The following is an 18,470-nucleotide window of genomic DNA, read 5'->3' on the forward strand; positions in this document are numbered from 1 at the left end:
TCTTTGTTACTATCCACATCTCAAACGCCTCTAATTTGTTCATACCCGTTAACTTTGTGTCCATGCCGTCCAACAAGACAGACCAAACGTAACATTTAAAGCCAAAACGTAACCTCAGGCATAGTTTTACATCCAAGTTTCTATTCGAAAGTATACTATATTACCCGTATTAAAATGATTTGGGCGATAAGCACTATATGCAGATTTAGTGCCCTCGCTAATAAGAAATATTAAAATATTTTACGAAATCATGCACCATTAAATTTTATTACATACAATTAAAGACAATATTATTGATTAAAGTATTTCTATATAAGCTTTTTCAAATAATTTAGTTCAACTTGAGGCCAAATTAGGAAATATTCAATACAGTGTAAGAAAATTGGACAAAATGGTAGGTGGTCCCATATTCTACAGTTTTTCCTCTATCATATTTGCTATATCGCGTGCGTGGTTTTCTACATATATAAAATTAAATCCAATTCAAAAATTATGCATCTAATTTTGATTTTGAATAACTTTTTTATAATTACAAACAAAAAAATAATTTTGACTTATGCTGTCTAGTTCACAAACGTCAAATGTTTGTAATTGAATTGAATGAAAGATGATTGATGCCATTTTCAAAATTTATAAATCCTACGATAGGGTGACCAATTTTTTGTCACTTGTAGGTATACGAGGACGGTTCAATAAGTACCCGTGATTGATGACAGAGGGCGTTCCTGAGGGAGTTGGTGTTAGCATCGTGTGCTATCAAAAGACGGCAAAACAAATTTCAGACTGCATAATTGAGGGTAGGTTAATTTGGATTTGGCAGCTATTCGAGTAAGAAGTGTTTCGTGATTTTCGCTAAAGTGGAAAAAGAGCAGTATCGTTCGGTAATTCGCTTTTTGTTTTTGGATGGGAAAAAATGCGAGGAGATAAAAGCAAAGTTGGATGCTGTCTATTTGGACGCTTCGCCAATAACCACAGTTCATATTGGTTCAACGAACTTAAACGTGGGTGAATATCCGTTTTTGATGAGAAGCGACCAAGACGCCCGGCAGACATGGTTACCGAAGAAATCATTCAAAAAGCTCACGACATCAGTCTCGCTGATCGACGAACGAAAGTGCGTAAAGTAGCATAGGCCGTAGGTGTGTCGACCGGAATGCCAATTAATATTTTACATGATAAGTTGGCGATAAAAAAATTGTCGGCTCGATGGGTGTCGCGATTGCTCACAATATTTGGAGCAGTTTAAGCGAAATCCGAAGATATTTTTGCGTCGAGTTGTCACCGTTGAAACTTGGATTCATCATTACACACCAGAAACTAAGCAACAATTAAAACAATGGATTTCTCCTTGTGAATCTGCTCCAAAGAGGACGATGACAGTCCTATCGGTCGAAAAGGTCATGGCGACGATTTTTTGGGATGCGAAGATCACTGGACAGTACTACAGTGAGTCATTGGACCGCTTTCACAAAAAATTGAAAGAGACACGACCGCATTTGGCGAAAAAGAAGGTGCTGTTTCATCACGATAACGCACTAGCACATTCATCCGGAGTTGTCGCCGCCAAACTGTATGAATTGCCGCCGCACCCCCTGTATTCACCCGATCTAGCTCCATACGATTTTTTCTTGTTCCCTAACATAAAGAAATGGCGGGCGGGAAAAAAAATGTAGTTCAAACGAGGAAGTTATTGCCGAGACAGAGGCGTATTTTGGAGAGTTTGACAAATCCTATTTTTTGAAGAGGTTAGAAAAATGTCCGGAGCGTTGGGAGAAGTGTATCTTTCTAACAGGGGACTATGTCGAAAAATAAAAAAAAAATTTTTGGAAAAATGCTGCCTTCATTTCTAAACGCGTACTTATTGAACCCCCCTCGTATGTATAGCAGATTTATGTGATATTGCAATTCTTTCTTAAGATTTTATACATACAGAAAATTCGCCGCTTTAGAATCCATCATTCGGTTAAGTTGCCACCGGTTAAAGACAAAATTAAACGGGAGTTGACCACAGAAATAATACTTTTACAAGTAATAAGAACAAAAAGGTGCGAATAATATATGTAGGTATGTATTCTGTGAAACCCTTTAACTTCTTGTAATTCCATTTTATTAATATTTAGTTATATGTTATCATATTTTTCTTTAGCAGGAAATGTAGGTAAAATTAATAAAGCTCTTGATAATAATCTATGCTTTCATATTCGTTTTCAAATTCATTTATTGTGACGTTTTGTGGCCGCATTTGAAATCGCGCACCCATCCCACGTATGCCTTCCATGCGAACTGTAGACTGCTGAGAACTGTGATGGCTTACCGCATTACTATTGCAAGCGGGTACACCAGCGCTATGACAATCACGCTCACCACTGCGAAATGTACGATCGGCTACAGGCGGAAGTGTAGGCGCCTGGGTCAATGGTGGTCGATTATCGGAAATGTGTGGCACATTTCGTTGCTTGTTGAATTCTAAACCTTTGAAATATTGCATATAGTCATATGATTTCACATTTAAATAGTTTTCCACTGATAGGGTATCACTAATCGATGAGGGCATTTTTGATAATTCATTCAATGCTAACTGTTTCGAATCGATAGACGAACGATCAGTTTTGGCTAGAAGCCATATTTTATGCGATGTATAATCGATACGTCGTATACGCTTGTTGCCATATATCAAGGTTGGGCGCCAGCGTAGTAAGAAATAGACTGCTGCTACACCTATAAGACTACAGATGACGGTTATAAGTGTGGCAATTGTATAGAAAAGTGCTCTATCGCTGTTCTCTAGCCAAGGTTGAGCTGCTTCTAAAGGTAAATGTGCCGAGCGACAGTTAAATGGCGAGGTCTCAACGCTATCTTCTGGTATCAGACAAAAGACGTAACTCTGATTTGGTGCGAGATGGTTGATGTCCATGCTACTGTTGCTGTTGATCAGATGTGTAGTGCTAGCATTGTAACTGAGCGCCTGAAAATATGTTACTTGTAATCCATCTGCAATGTTGCCAATTCGAAGTTGTACGCTTGTTGATGAAGTCGTATACACATTGAAACTGCCATCGTAGTCACACATCGCTTGGCGCTTTGTATACTTGCAAACTATAAACTTTGGAGAGAGGTCGCTATAGCATTCGCTATCACTTGTAGTCGGAGGTGTAGTGGATGTATACCGACGTGTAGTGGTAGTATAAAAACTAGTTTTGGTAATGGTAGTTTCCGGCATTGTAGTTGTTGGTTCTAGGGTCGTATCTATGCGTTAAGAAACATATACATATAAATATGAATAGCTCTAAATATTATTTAGCTCACATTTCATGCTACATCTCTATATTCTTAATAAAACTACTATAGTAAAGCGAAGTACAAGGAAGCGAAGTATTTTGAACATTGTCCGTAATTCTTCGTCAAATTGACTACATACATATTTGTAGGCTTTAGTATAAAAAAGCCAACTGAAATAGTTGTGACAAAAAATGTATAATCTTGGTATTTATTTAGTGCTGTATCTTGATATAGTACGTAAGTATAGTCGCTAGAGCAGTATTTTGCACTGACTTGCTGAACGTGCTTGAATATATGTAACTCGAAAATTTCGGGAATGTTCGAAAACTAGTAGTGAAGATGGAGACAATAAGGGCTAGTTCAAAATGATCGGGAGAGAACATGATCCTTGATACTTGATGGTTATAGATAGTACATATATAGAAAACCAAAAACAAAAACAAATAAAAAAAATAAAAAAAAAATATAATCGATTTAACTTTCGATTACCTACCAGTAGTGTCTTCTACTATAGTTTCACTTGTTGTTGTTGGCCACAGAACTGTGGATGTTACATTATCTGTTGTGAGCGGAGTTGTTGTTATTACCTCCGATGCAGTCATATGAGTCGACAATGTTGAATTTTTGAGTGTTGTTGTAGTAAGTGATGTTCCAGTGCTCCTAGATATGGATGTATTCTCAGTTGCATTAGTTGGACTAGTAGATATTGGCGTTGATGACAGTAGAGGAGTTGTATTCGTGGTAGTTATTGTCGTCGACATAGTTGAATTTAATGTAGGTAGGGCAGTTGTTGCTGTAGTAAGTGGCGTACTTGCTGTGGTGGCTAGAGTTATAGGAACAGTTGAAATAATTAATGGCAGCGTGGTTTTTCGGAAAATTTTCTACAAGCCCATTTTGTATTCAAATTGGCGCAAAATGTATCGATTTGTTTTTGAATAACTTTTTTAGCAAATAAAAACCGTCGGGGGAGCCTGTCATCCCTAGAGGGTGCGTACTCAGGGAGTGGATAGGGAAACAGCTCCCAGATATGGGAGGTAAGAGAAAGGTGAAATATCACCCGCGAAACCCACAGGTCGAAGGCGTAAACTTCGTTAAAAAAACTCCCTCAACCCAAAATGTGATGCGACCGTGCCTATTGGGTGGGTTTGGCAGCCGGGGGACTAAGATGATGAGCACAAATAAAAACCAAAACTCGAATAGCGGCATAAAATAGACGGACAAACTGACGGGAAGAGAGGATGGACGCATTTACAGCGCAAAACAGACCGACGACAAGAGAAGCAAACAAACATTCATGACAAATTGGGGATAGGATCTTCCTCAAAGGGTGATCTCTTGGTCTTTAGCCAGGAAACAGTTCAAGGCAAAGCTGTAGGCCACAGCACACCAACAACTATAAATAAACCGACGACATCAGCTATGTGGCAAAAGCGCTATAAGCTCTACCAGACAACAAGTCCATTGTTACGCGTGCTGTGTGGCATGTGGTACCGTCTTGCTGAAACCACATGATATGCAAATCAAACTCTTGCATTTCGGGAAAAAAAAGTTAGATATCATTTCACGGTAGCGCTCACTATTTAGAGTTACGTTACGATTCGCAGCATCTTTGAAGAAGTCCAATGATAGCTCAAGCCCATAAACCGCACCAAACTGTGACCTTTTCTGGATACATTGGTAGCTCTTGCAATTCTTCTGGCTGATCTTCACCTTAAAATCGACAATTCTGCTTATTTACATACACATTGATCCAAAAATAAGCTTCGTCGTTGAACACAATTTTTCGATAAAAAGGTGGATCTTAAATTTTCTTAACAGAACACGTATTTTTATAACAAAATTCAATGATTTGCAAGCGTTGTTCGTTTGTAAGACGATTCATGGTTAAATTATAGACCAAACTGAAGATGTTTGACAGTGAAACAAAACACGAAATGTGCGTCAGCTGTTTAAACCAACTGTTTAAAAAGATAATAGCTAAAAAATCACCCTTTAGTTGAAATGTCTACTGCTATCGGTTGGCCAGTAATGCTCAAAACGAAAACAGTCTGCTACTGTGCATGGAAAAAAAATTTTTTTTTTTGCGAGGAAAACCGCTCTAATTTTCTAATTGCTCAAACATCTACACAAAGGAAGGATATCGGATCATCACTTTTGAGGTTTTTCAAATCCACCGTGGTATCGGTTTTGACTCACGGTTGCTGCAAATGGAAAGTGACCTAACCCATCACAACGCTCTCCAGGTTTTCCTAATTCGCTGCCTGAGGAATATTTTCCATATTTTTCGGCCTAACACGATAGCAAATTCTGATTTGCTTAAGAAAGCGCAAATGGAGTCAGTCGAGATGGATTGGTTATACGCTACGCGAAGGGGAAAAATACAATTCCCGAAAGGCACTGAAGTGGAATCCTCTTGTGAATACTAGTCGCAAGCCTGGTAGACCAAGGGAGACTTGTAGGCGAGCAGTCGAAAGAGAAGTTAGTAACATTGAAAGCGAATTAAAGTATATTGTTAAGAATCGCTCAAGATGGCGCGTGTAAAATCTTTTTGGAGATATGTTAAAGTGTTTTTATAAAATTTACAACCACTTTGTACCCGTTAATAAAACTAGTATTTGTCAGTTTAATCTGGAGACCAAGCAAGAGTCGATGGAGTGGGTAAAAGGAATAGGGATGCCACAGGAATTCAAAATGTAAAAGTTGGCGCCGTAGGTTATGGCTACTTTTTTTTGGGATAGCGAGGGAGTTTTATTAATTGATTACTTGCTTAGTAAGGGAGGGGCAACAATGGCCGGTAATTTATCAGTATTACGCCATTTTACTATCTACTGAATTGGCGTACTTCCTCGGGCTTTTTGTTCAATTTTAACAATGGTTTAGAAGCACACCATTTAGGCGATTAAGTATTCGTCTTGCGAGACCTGCACATTGGCAGAGGATGTGCTCTAGTGTTTCATCGCCCAGTTAGCAAAAACAATAGACGCTTCATTTTAACTTACAGGGTCCGGCACTCGAAGTGTAACCAACTTCAGACCACTCCCGCAGCTTATGCTCGTGCATCAGATGTCTGTTAGTTGGCGAAAAATGAAAATCAGTAATGGATTTCAAACGTAATAGTGTGATGGCATTATATTTGGCTGGAAAATCACAACCAGCGATTGTTCATGAGCTCGAGCATCTTAAAGTAAATAAAGTTTTTGATTATCGCATCATTACTCGCTACAATGATACTGATAGGATTTATTTGACCGACCGTTCATACGAGAATTTGAGTCATCGATTGGCCAGCAGGAGGCAGCACCCGCCACAGGTAATGTTTTGGGCCGCTGCAACCGCAGATGGGCGCTCTCCAATCGTTTTCATCGAGCCTGGAGTCAAGGTAAATGCGAAATATTATCGGAAAAGTATTCTGGAGGTTGTTTTGAGGCCATGGGCAGACAAACATTTCGGTAGCAGACCATGGACCTTTCAACAGGACTCGGTACCGTCTGACAAAGCTCGAGTGAACCAAGAATGGCTAAAAAACAACGCTCCGAACCTCATAACGTCCACCCAATGGCACCCAAATTCACTACACGCGAATCCGATGGATTATTCTCTTTGGGCCATTTTGAAGAGCAAGGTCCGAACTAAAAGATTCACCAATCTCAAAGCGCTAAAAAAGCCATTGTCCGCGAGTGGGCCAAAATACGTGTTAGTCACATTCGGGCAGCTTGCGATTCGTTTCTGAAGCGTCTCAAGGCCATAGTCAAGGCAAAAGGTGATCAAATCGAGCAAAAGTAAATTGATTCTTAATTTTGTATTATTTTCACATATGTATTTTTTGCTTTGAATTGAATAAAAGTTATTTTCTAAACTAAATTTATGGCATTTTTAATTGGTTACACTTCGAGTGCCGGACCCTGTATAATTTAAAATTAAATCTGTCAATAGCCCATCCTTTATACAAAATACTTTTCGAGTTTTCATTTTAATGTCCCTACTTACCCTCACATTGCAGTTGAACATCACACATTTGCACTCCTTTTAATTCCACTGGTGACGCACATTCTATTGCTGCACCGGATTGGTCTTGTCTTTGTTTCACGTATTCGATATTCACTATATTATCACAGTCGCATCGCCACTCATTTCCCGCCATTTGTATGCCGATGTCATTTAATGTTGCAATCGCTAGAAATTCACCATCCAATGTTTCCAACTGATTATTTCGCAAATCTAGTAACTTGAGGGTTTCCAAAATTCCATCAAAAGTGGATTCAGCAATTGTGCGCAGACTACAATTGGCCAACGAAAGCTCGTGGAGAGCCGACAACTTGATGAATGTATCACGATTGAGTGTATGATTGAAGTGCGTACCACTCAAATCAACAAATGTTAAATTACCGTACACAACGCTGCCGCCCAGCCACCCTGTGGGATCGTAAATGGTGACGGAATCGCAATTTTCCTGTGATTGTTGTAAAACAATACTGCTAAGGTTTTCAGCCATCGGCTGAAGGAAATTTTCGGCTATTAGTGGCGTAGATGTTTTTTGTTGTGTATTGAGTAATTTGAAATGCGTAACTGTTCCTAAACCTGCGAAGGAGTTTGCATTCAGTGATTGGAGCTGGACACCTTGTAGAGTTAGATTGACTAATTTTTGCACGCTGCTATATTTGAAAGCGTTATCCACGATCTTTTCAAGACTACAATTACGAATTGTCAAACTGTTCAGATTAAAGCTGCCGGACATCGTATATTTGTCTATAGATTTTCCATCGAATATACAATTCTCAATGGTGACATCGAAATATTCATTGCCGCACCAGTAAATTAAGTATTCAAGTTCAATTAGGAGAGTGTAGATCGGACCGCCAGAGCAAACTACAGTTTTACATGAACGGTTGTCGGTACAGGTGAAGGAAGGGCTAAATAAATGTAAAACAATTTTTTGGTTTTTATTTCAATTTGTCTCAAGCTCGAGCCATGTCTACATATACCTATAGTACTATATATTTATATATATAAGGTCATAAAAATATATGTGTGATTTAGAAGTGTAATTTAACGGTCAAATACCTCATTTGTAAAATAATATATAAATTTATGCGGGAGCTCGATAAAGATTTACAATAGACATAAATATAAAAAATGTATATAAAGTTGATATATTCGCAAAATAAACTGCAGAAACCTGCAGGTTTCTCTTCCGGAAGCACCGAAAGGAAATGCAGATCTTTCAGAAGAAGCGATAGATGAACTGATGGAGGCATTCGCTTCTGCGTGTAACAGAGCTCTCGGGAGCGCTTGTCCAATAAGACCGCCTCCCAAAAAGGAAAAGCCGCATTGGTGGGTAACCGAACTAACGGAAATCAGGGCTCCATGTAGGCTCTATAGAACCAGAAGAATTAAGTCTCCCCCAGGATGGGAACTGTACAAAGTAGGGCTAAGAAAGCGAAGCGCGACTCATGGAGCAGATTATGTGAAAGCATGAAAGGACTTGGAAAAACCCGGACTTGGGCAATATGGGCTGGGATAGGGTGAATAGCACTCCACACACCCACAGCCGCTGGCTGAATAAGCGACGCCTGGCTTGGACGATTGACTCGTTCAAGCTTTTCAAGTCACCTGGACCCGATGGCATTATACCTGCTCTGCTGCAGAAATCTCACTTCGATAATTACCATCACGGAAGTACAGTGGCTCACAGCTTATTTCGTGTGCCCGTTTATCAAAATAAAAAAGTTTAATATTTTTGTATAAACTTTATTTAGAAAAAAACTTAAACGTATGTACATTCAAAGATAAATTATTTCTTGTTACAAACATACATAAATAAACTTAAATTATTTCTTCTTAAGTAATATATTTACAGCAAAATCAAAATTATAAGTAAATCCATGTCACACGTTATTTCGTGTGCTTAACCAAACTAGAAAAAACATGATTTTTTTTAATTTATTAAGTTTTTACTAATCTAATATTATATTTTGTAGGGTAGCCTTTTTGTTTTGATACAGTTTTTAACCGGGATTGCATGGAGCTAACAAGTTTTCCAGTGTATTCAGGAGATATTTTCTCCCACTCCACTTGCAATGCTGTTTTTAGATCTTGTTTGTTGCTTATGTTATGTTTTCTAATTTTTTGATCCAGAATATTCCATAAATTCTCAATTACATTGAGATCAGGTGATTGTGCTGGCGTTTTTACCACATGAGGGCAATTCCATATAAGCCACCGTTGCACTAATTCCGACTTATGCTTCGGATCATTGTCCTGATAGAACCTGAACCTGTCCCGAATGCCTAATTTTTCAGCACTTTGTAGTAAATTATTTTTTAATAAATTCAAATATACTGTTTTATCCATAATTTCGTCGATAAAAACCAGCCCCAAACCATTACATGGCCCCCACCGTGTTTTACTGTACCACGCAGATTCTTCGGGTCCGGCTCCGCGTTGGGCTTACGCCAAACGAAAGACTTTCCATCGGAACCAAAGAGGTTGAATTTGCTTTCGTCGGCGAAAATAACGTCATTCCAAAATGTTTGATCTTTATTAACATGGTTTTCGGCAAACTCCACCCTTAATCTTCTGTTACGCTCATTAACAAACGGTTTGTTTCGAGCTGTACGACCATTGAAATCAGCTTTGCGCAGAATTCTTCTTATTGTTTCAGGATTACATGACTTACCAAGTACTTTTCCAACCTCTTTTGTCAAAGCTGGCGCACTAATTCGGGGGTCTTTTTTAATTTTTCTTAATATCCACCTTTCATCAGCTTCTGTAAAAATTTTGTTTGGAGCTTGGCGGCCTTTGTCAACCACTCTTTTTTCACGAGAAAAGCGTTGAATAATGTACTGTACTGTGGAAGTACTTAAATTTACAATTTCAGCAATTTTTTTCTGCGACTTTCCATTTTTGTAATGCGTTATCACTAATTCGCGCCTTTCAATCGACGTACGACGACCCATCACGGTATTTTTAAATTAAGCTGGACAACCGACTACTTTCAATGTGTAAACTAAATAAGGATATAATCTAATATACTATGCAAAGCAAATTTCCTATAACACTGTGCGACAATTTTGGGGTCATCAAAATCAAACCACACCGGACCTTTTTTTCTGAAAATATACCTATTCAATAGCAAAACCCTCGCTGGGTTTTTAAAAGTTAGCTCGAATTTTTTTTTATTGCGTTTTGAAGTTTTCTATTTTCATGAGATTTTGGAGTTTTACCTGTACGCTAAATTTGACTTATAAATCGACCTTTGTTTGATTTAATCGATTTATTTTGTCATAGCTTGATGCAGAAATTTCGTACATGTACAAATAAACTTATTTTGAGAAGAACCTATATCTCAATACGCAATTTTGAATACCAAAATTTCGAAAAATTGTATGTTTTTACCATTTTTTACTGTAATTATGAAAATAATTAAAATTTCTCACTATTTCTTCTAGCAAAAATGTTGCAAAATGTACTAAAAAAAGTCATTTATAAGATAAAAACATAAAACTGAACTTTAAGTTTGTTATTTTCTAAAAAAAAATAAATTTTAACAAGATTTTTCTTCATAAAAATAATTTTTTTATACTCTGCTTTAAATTTTTTTTTAAATATCTAAAAACTCTGTAGGTTAGATTTTTGATGTCGCACTGTGTAATTGCTAACCGGTTTACTGGCGCCGATAACGGTAAAAGTGAACACACGAAATAAGCTGTGACGTCAATTTACCTAGTATTCTGTTTTTGTTGTAAATATTCTACTAAAGCAGAAAAAATTTGAATGCATTTACACATGTTTGTAATTAGAAATAATTTATCTTTGATTGTGCATTTAAATTTTTTTTTAAAGTAAATCAAATAAAAATAATTTTACAATTCTTTAGTTTAACATACAGCCACACGAAATAAGCTGTGAGCCACCGTAAATATTTACTCTGACAGCCTAGCGGCAATAAGGGCCTTGGGATCGTTGTTTGTGCGTTCGAGATTGGTGGGGGAATGTCTGGCTTCTCTCTCGATTACATTCGAATACTTCGATATCAGACTCATTTGGGTTCCCGGTCACAGCGGCATAGAGGGAAAGTGCTGGGCTGATGAGCGGACTAAGCAGGGAACTTTGGAGATGTTTTCGTCGCAAAATGAGAGGATTGGGGTTCCTTTGAGAACCAGTGGTCTGCTCCTGGAAAGATGGGCCTCGAGTCAACTCAGCGAGCGCTGGGCTAGTGCGCAAACGTGCAAGGTCGCGAGATCCTTCCCATGGGTAGATCGCGGACGCTCGAGGGAACTTCTAAGACTAACAAATCCCCAGCTCTCGATTTTGGTGGTATCCTTACCGGACATGGTCCGTTACGCGACCATGCGGTGAGACTTGGGATTACCTCAAGTCCGTTCTGCAGAAGCTGTCTTGAGGACGAGGTGGAATCATCTCAACACCTTATTCTCAGTTGACTTGCTCCCGTTTGGCAAAGATTTAGACATCTTGGCTCTCACTTTTTCGCTACATCTGCGGATATAGCGGTTTTAAATACCATACATCTGGTGAAGTTCATCAGTAGCGGGATGCGGCTAATTATGAACGTAAATTAGCCACCATCGGCGTCGCCGTAAGTGCGTAGTCATCATCCCCTACTCCCAAGGCCCCTTCTTCTTTCTCCTTTGACCTGTACGATGTATGGCCTGGAAATAAACAGGAAGAAAACGGTTGCAGTGCGACTCACTATTTCAAATCCCAACAATATTGTAATCGAGGGAGAAGCGGTGCTACTGCTATATTGGATGTTTCTGCTCTCTTGGTAGTATAGTATCGGCTAACGGAGGAGCTGACGAAGACGCAGAAAACCGTCTGCGTAAAGCTAGGACAGCTTTTGGACAGTTACAGCCAATTTGGAAAAGTAAGCAAATTTCACAGAAAACTCAAATAAATTGCATGTGCAAAATTCACATTCTTATATGGCAGTGAAACGTAGCTGGTGTCGAGAAGCATTGCAAAGCTTTACTAACAAATGACTTTGGTTTCTATGTAAAGTTTTTTGGATTAACACTATCCGAAATGCGGACTTGTGGCAGACCACCGAGCAAGAACCAATTGAAGAGGTGATAACATGTCGGAAATGATGATGAATCGGGCACACTCTCAGAAAGAACAGGGCAAGTATAGTCAGAATAGATTTGAAATGGAACCCTCAAGGACACAGACGACCCGGTCCACGAAATATCTGGAGGCATTCTAACCTTCGTGATTCAGATGCAGTTACCCAAAAGTCGCAAATACAGCAGCAGTTGATAGAATAGAATAAATGTATTGTTGAAGCCCCATGTTCCCAAGTAGAATAATAAAGGAATAAAAAAATGTATAAAAAGAAATGTATATAAGATGAAGCAAAAATTTCTGACCATTTTCTGCAAATTTGCATTATCAAAAACTGGAACCCTTTTGGCAAACTGGAAATGCTGTCGAATTTATCATAAAAGAATCCATAGACTATACATCCGATCGGTTTAGACGAGCCATGCATGTTTATTGCTGTAAATTTTCCGTTTTTAATACAAATTTAACTATTTGCTTATTTTTTCATATGCGTAGCTCATCTCAGCACCGCTCAGGCGGGCAATGAAGTAATACCCGAGAGATGTGCTCTATGCCTCAAATAAAATTGAGAGACAAGAGAAGAAATTGGAAAAATACAGGGTGGCTGATGAATTTTGCTACATTAAGAAACTCAAATAACTTTTTTTTTAGTGTAAGGAATTCATTTTTTTTTTTCAAGTTGAAGGTCATTAAATTTTATTAAATGTAGCTTAACTAGTTTTAAAAATAATTGAATTTAAATCCCCCCATGCTCGTTGACACAAGTACGGCATCTTAGTAAAAAGTTGTTCATTGCTGCTTTGAGAGTTGCGACAGGAATAGCCGCAATTGTTGCCCGAATGGATTGTTTTAGTTCATCCAAATTTGTTGGCTTTGTTTTATAAACTTCTTGTTTACATAAACCCCACAAGAAAAAGTCAGGTGCAGTAAGGTCAGGCGACCTGGGGGGCCAACGAAATTCGGAGTTTCTTGAAATCAGTTTATTGGGAAATTTTCATCGCAACTCTGTCATAACAGTCTGGGCTATGTGAGACGTTGCCCCATCTTGTTGAAACCACACAGAGTTTAAAGGAATTCTCTTTCGGCGTAGTTCTGGATAGAAAAATTCTTTCAGCATTTTCAAATAACGGTCTCCAGTAACCGTAACGGTGTGACCATTTTCTTCAAAAAAATAAGGCCCGACAATACAGCCTGAAGAAACCGCACACCACACTGTCACGCGAAGAGGATGCAATTCCGTCTCGTGGAGTATCTGTGGGTTAGAAGTACTCCATATTCGACAATTTTGTTTGTTCACATTGCCGTTTAAATCGAAATGGGCCTCATCAGACATGAAAAGGCAGTTTAACATGTTTTGGTCTTCTTCCACCATTTGCAGGATTTTCTGGCAAAATTCCAAGCGAATCGGCAAGTCTGCTGCATTCAGTTTGTTAACCATTTGAATTTTGTAGGGAAATAAGTCTAAATCTTTGTGCATTATTGTTTGCAAAGACTGTCGGCTGACACCAAGTTGAGCAGATAAGCTTCTTGTTGAAACCCTTGGATTGCTTTGTATAGCTGCAGCTACAGCAGCGATCGTTTCCTCCGTCCGAACTGGTGGGTTTCGATGATAAGGCCTTCTTGCGACTGTTCCTTGCTCAGCAAAATTATTCACCAGTCTCATTATGGTCCATCTGCTCGGGGGATCGCCGCCAAACATCCGCCTGTACTCTCTCTGTACCAAAACTACGGACTCCAGTGCGTGATAGCGCCATTTTAATAAATTTTAAAGATCAATCTGCAAATTAAAACAAAAATGGAACAGATAACTAAAAAAGTTATTCAATTTTTTTTTGGTAGCGGCTTTCATTAGCCACCCTGTATTAAAAGATAATCGAATTTTTGTGGATAAAATCTGTTTATAAAAGCATAAAGACCCGTTTGTAAAACTGATCGAAGCAATACAATATACTTATAAACGGTAATTTTTGGTTTTTAATTACTTTATTATCTTTTGCGATACCTTTAATATAATTATTTTTAAGCTTCGATGAGTTAACTATGTGCATAACATGATCCAGACAATCGCACTGTTTTTATTTTAAATTTCCTCCTGCAACGGTTTTTTGTATGTTTATATTTTCAAAAAATTTTCTCAATTTTAAATTACAGCAAACAATACTGCAGATTTACAATAAACCCTCCACTGAACATCTCTCCATACGAACTTCGTTTATATTTCAGGTGTATGGCAACACCAACTTTCGCTAACTTTCACAAATTTAACATTAAATTACTTAAAACTATAAGTCTCCAGAGGGTGCGGTTTTCAGTTTTAAAATGGGAATACATTTCCACCTCGGTGACTTCGTCAACAAATAAAATTGTCGGATCTGGGGCTCAGAAAATCCTAGTTATTGTTGAAAAGCCTCTCTACCCTCAACGTGTGTCTCTTTAGTGCGGTTTATGGTCCGGCGGAGTCATTGGACCTTACTTTTTCGAAAATTATGAAATGGATTGCGCTATCGAGAGATGATTAACAATTTTTTATGGCCGGAATTGGATGGTATTGATCTGGACAACGTTTATTTCAACAAGACGGCGCTACGTGCCACACAAGCAACGAATATCAAAATAACACCTCTTATCGGAAACCCCTTTATTTAAATGGCATGCATGAAGAGTTGCGAGGTGGTCCATATATTGACGATATGAATTTTAGAATGCTGTTATATGCAGATGACATAATGATGGGAGATATTTATTAGAGATTTACTGCAATAATTGGAATATGGAGATGAATTTAAAGAAATCAGAAATAATAGTGTTTAAACAGGGCGGAAAATTATAGCGTCGGGAAAAATAGATCTCAAAGTAGTTAATATAACAATTACTAATGAGTATTGCACTGCGGAAGTAGTACCGACCCCTAAAATGTGCTTTCAAAGCACCTTATAAAGCGTAACACTTCAGCAAAAATTAGTATAAATTCAACTTGGACAAGCCTCTTTTCTAAAAAAGATATTACACTCAGCTCAAAATGGCAAATGTTTCAAGCCATATGCCATGTCATTCAAGTATGGGGATACACTCTATTTGAAGACGTAGACAAGCTCCAACTTTACTTTGTTAAAAAAATCATGAAACTTTCGGAATGCTCGCCTACTTATACCCTAATGTTGGATATGAATATGGCAAGTGAGCACATACGAGTATACAAGTATGCGCTTGCACTACTTCTAAATTTTATAAAGGGTGATCAGATTGCAGGTACTTTCTCCAATAGGGGTTTTTGGCAGATCAAGTGGGACAACTGTAAAACTAAATACATAATATTCATTAGCAGTATTCATTAACATTTCATCACAGAAAAACTTACGCCTCAACCACGTTTACAAATCGTACGTGCTTAGTCGAGCCATAAGTTTAAGTTCTGTTACAAGTTAAGTTCATAACAGATATGAAATTACAGTATAATACCTTTTTAATGAAGCTAGTTTTATTTAATCATGCAAATATTGGAAAAAAAAATTTTTTAATTTTCATTCGAAATGGTCACTATTTGCTTTTCCACAAGCCTTCAAACGATTAGGCCATTCAGCTATTGCAGCAGTTTCCATGAATATTGACGTCGCTACTCGTACCAAAGATTGTTTGAGGCTCTCCAAATTTTTGTAGGTCTTTGACAGGCCATGTTCTCCTTTTCTTACCAGAAACTGTAGTCCAATGGACTCAAATCTGGACTTCCCGACGACCAATCTTCTGCGGCTATGAACCCAGGAATATTGTTTTTTAGCCACTGCTGGGTGGATTTTGTCTTATGGGCTGGAGCGGGATCTTGCTGGAAGATCCAACGCTCTCAATTGAAGAGAGAATTGCTCAACAGCTCCCCCACGCCTTCTAAGACATCCTCCTAGTACACTTGTGTCCCGGTCTTAACCTCTTTTTCGCCGAAATGAAGAGATGTAACGTCTTTACAAGACATTCCCCACCAAATTATCACGGAGGCTGGACGGTGGCCATGCTGAAACCTTCGAACAACATTTTTTGCGTCTTTAGAAGTTTTAGCTTAGATTTTGTCGTTTTGCTTATTAAAAACTACTTCAATAATGAAAATTTGCTTATCTGTGAAAAAAATATTTTCATGGCCGTTGACCGCATGCCACCGAATAAGTTACTTGCATCTATCGTCTAATTTTCTTCAAGCGCGTTTTCAAAAGATGACCCGTTGAGCGACGGAAGGCTTTTATGTAGAAATAATCTCTAATTAGTATTGATATGGATCTGGTCGATACATTCATTTCCCTGGACATGATTTTTTGCTTTCTAAAGGGATTTCTGCAAATTCTTTCTCGAACGGCTTTTATGGCTGCACTGGTTCGAACCACGCGAGGACGACCACTTCCTTTTCTGTCTGCCACTTTAGACGTTTGGGCAAAACGATTGATCGTGCGGTAAACAAACATTCTCGAAATATAAAGTTTTTTCAGAAGTTCGTAAATCTCACTTGCGCTTTTACCACACTTTTGTAATGCAATCACTGCAATGCGATTTTCCTAAGCTCCCCACTCCATTGTTAACAAGTGAAATTTGCCAGGAAATTGAGTATAATTTATGATTAGATAACGCATACGAACAAAAGCAAAACTAAGGGAACTTTTTCTGCAAATTTTTTCTCGCCGTACGCATTGTAAAATTTGTCACTGTATATATATAATTGGCGCTTACACCCTTTTTGGATGTTTGGCCGAGCTCCTCCTCCTATTTGTGTGTGCGCCTTCTTGATGTTGTTTCCCAAATGGAGGGGCCTACAATTTTAAAACGACTCCGAGCGGCAGATAATTTGAGGGACTTTTTCATGGCAGAAATACACTTGGAGGTTTGTCATTGCCTGCCGAGGGGCGACCGCTATTATAAAAAACTTTTTTTCATTTTTGTGTTTCACGGAGATTCGAACCTACGTACTCCGAATTCCGAATGGTAGTCACACACCAATCCATTCGGCTACGGCGGCGCATTAGAGTTACATCAATGACGAATGCCGTACATCAGACGAATAGCATTAGGCATTGAAAATCTCTCTGTACCTTAAACAAGAAGCGCATATTGCATCATGGATTGTTGTTTTCGCTACCTTTTGTTTTTCAGATTTCTCTGATTAAAAGGCCCTCATAGAAAAAGCCCTTAGTGAGTAAAAGTTTTGTGCGCATTGCTAATACATATCGACATTAATAGACGACTGCAATACTTACTAGGCTGCTGCTTTTGCTCTAGCTACCTCCGTGTCCTGCAATGCAATATCGGCCACTCTAGCATTTATATCGTCATCAGCACTTCCGTCCAATACTTCTTCCATTTTTGCCACTTTTGTTGCTGAAAGTTCGGTTGACACCTCCGTCAGGCGCAACAGGTAAGTAGTGTTAACAGCCGTCAGCTCAGTTGATTCACCTGAAAAGTCCACATTGCTCAGAACCAGCAGTAATGCAAAGCCCCCAAGCAGCGTTATGACGATGAATTTTATCCAGCTGTGTATTTTTAGAGCAATCAAACGGATTACGAATTATTAATTAATATCAGGAAACGAGAATATCAAATTCAGAATTTTCAAATCTCACCAAGTTCTTTTGGGCTCACGTAAACGTTTACGCTCACGTTCCTTTTTCCGGGCATTTGTGTCTAGTTCGTGATTTAAGCGAAATGATTTTGAATTAAACATTTTTGCAAAACACTAATCCCTGTATACACACATACACACACACATGTGTATATAGATATGCGCAGTTACAGGGGTTGTGTTCGTTGATGGTAACGATTTCTACGCAAATGTTGTTCAGTCAACAATTCTCAATGAACTGAGTATTATATTTCCAGATTTCCAACAATTTTCCGCAAATCTGAAATCCGTATGCTTTTTGTATGTAAATATATATTATAATTTATTTAATGAATAACTAAATTCTATTTGCTTATCGATATGGTAATAAATTTACGATTATACAGTTTGATAAGTCATGCAGCAGAAGCATTTGTGTGAGTGGGGGTGTGCGTGTATAAATATACAAATTGCACAGGTATGCGTATTTTGTTATAGTTTCGAGTGCATCACTCTATTAAATACACATACATACCAT

General features: G+C 38.3%; 1 protein-coding gene across 1 annotated transcript; it reads right to left on the reverse strand.

Annotated features, from left to right (window-relative positions):
- Positions 1–2,164: 2,164 nt before the first annotated feature.
- On the reverse strand, positions 2,165–18,055 carry LOC129244148 (uncharacterized). Its single transcript, XM_054881764.1, has 5 exons — positions 17,955–18,055; positions 17,592–17,864; positions 7,267–8,189; positions 3,773–4,102; positions 2,165–3,246 (listed from the first exon to the last, which is right to left on the reverse strand). Exons 1-5 carry the CDS (start codon positions 18,053–18,055, stop codon positions 2,165–2,167), a joined length of 2,709 nt encoding a protein of 902 aa, XP_054737739.1.
- Between the last annotated feature and the right edge of the window lie 415 nt (positions 18,056–18,470).

The sequence above is a fragment of the Anastrepha obliqua genome, chromosome 4 (assembly GCF_027943255.1).
Source record: "Anastrepha obliqua isolate idAnaObli1 chromosome 4, idAnaObli1_1.0, whole genome shotgun sequence".
NCBI classification, from domain to species: Eukaryota; Metazoa; Arthropoda; class Insecta; order Diptera; family Tephritidae; genus Anastrepha; species Anastrepha obliqua.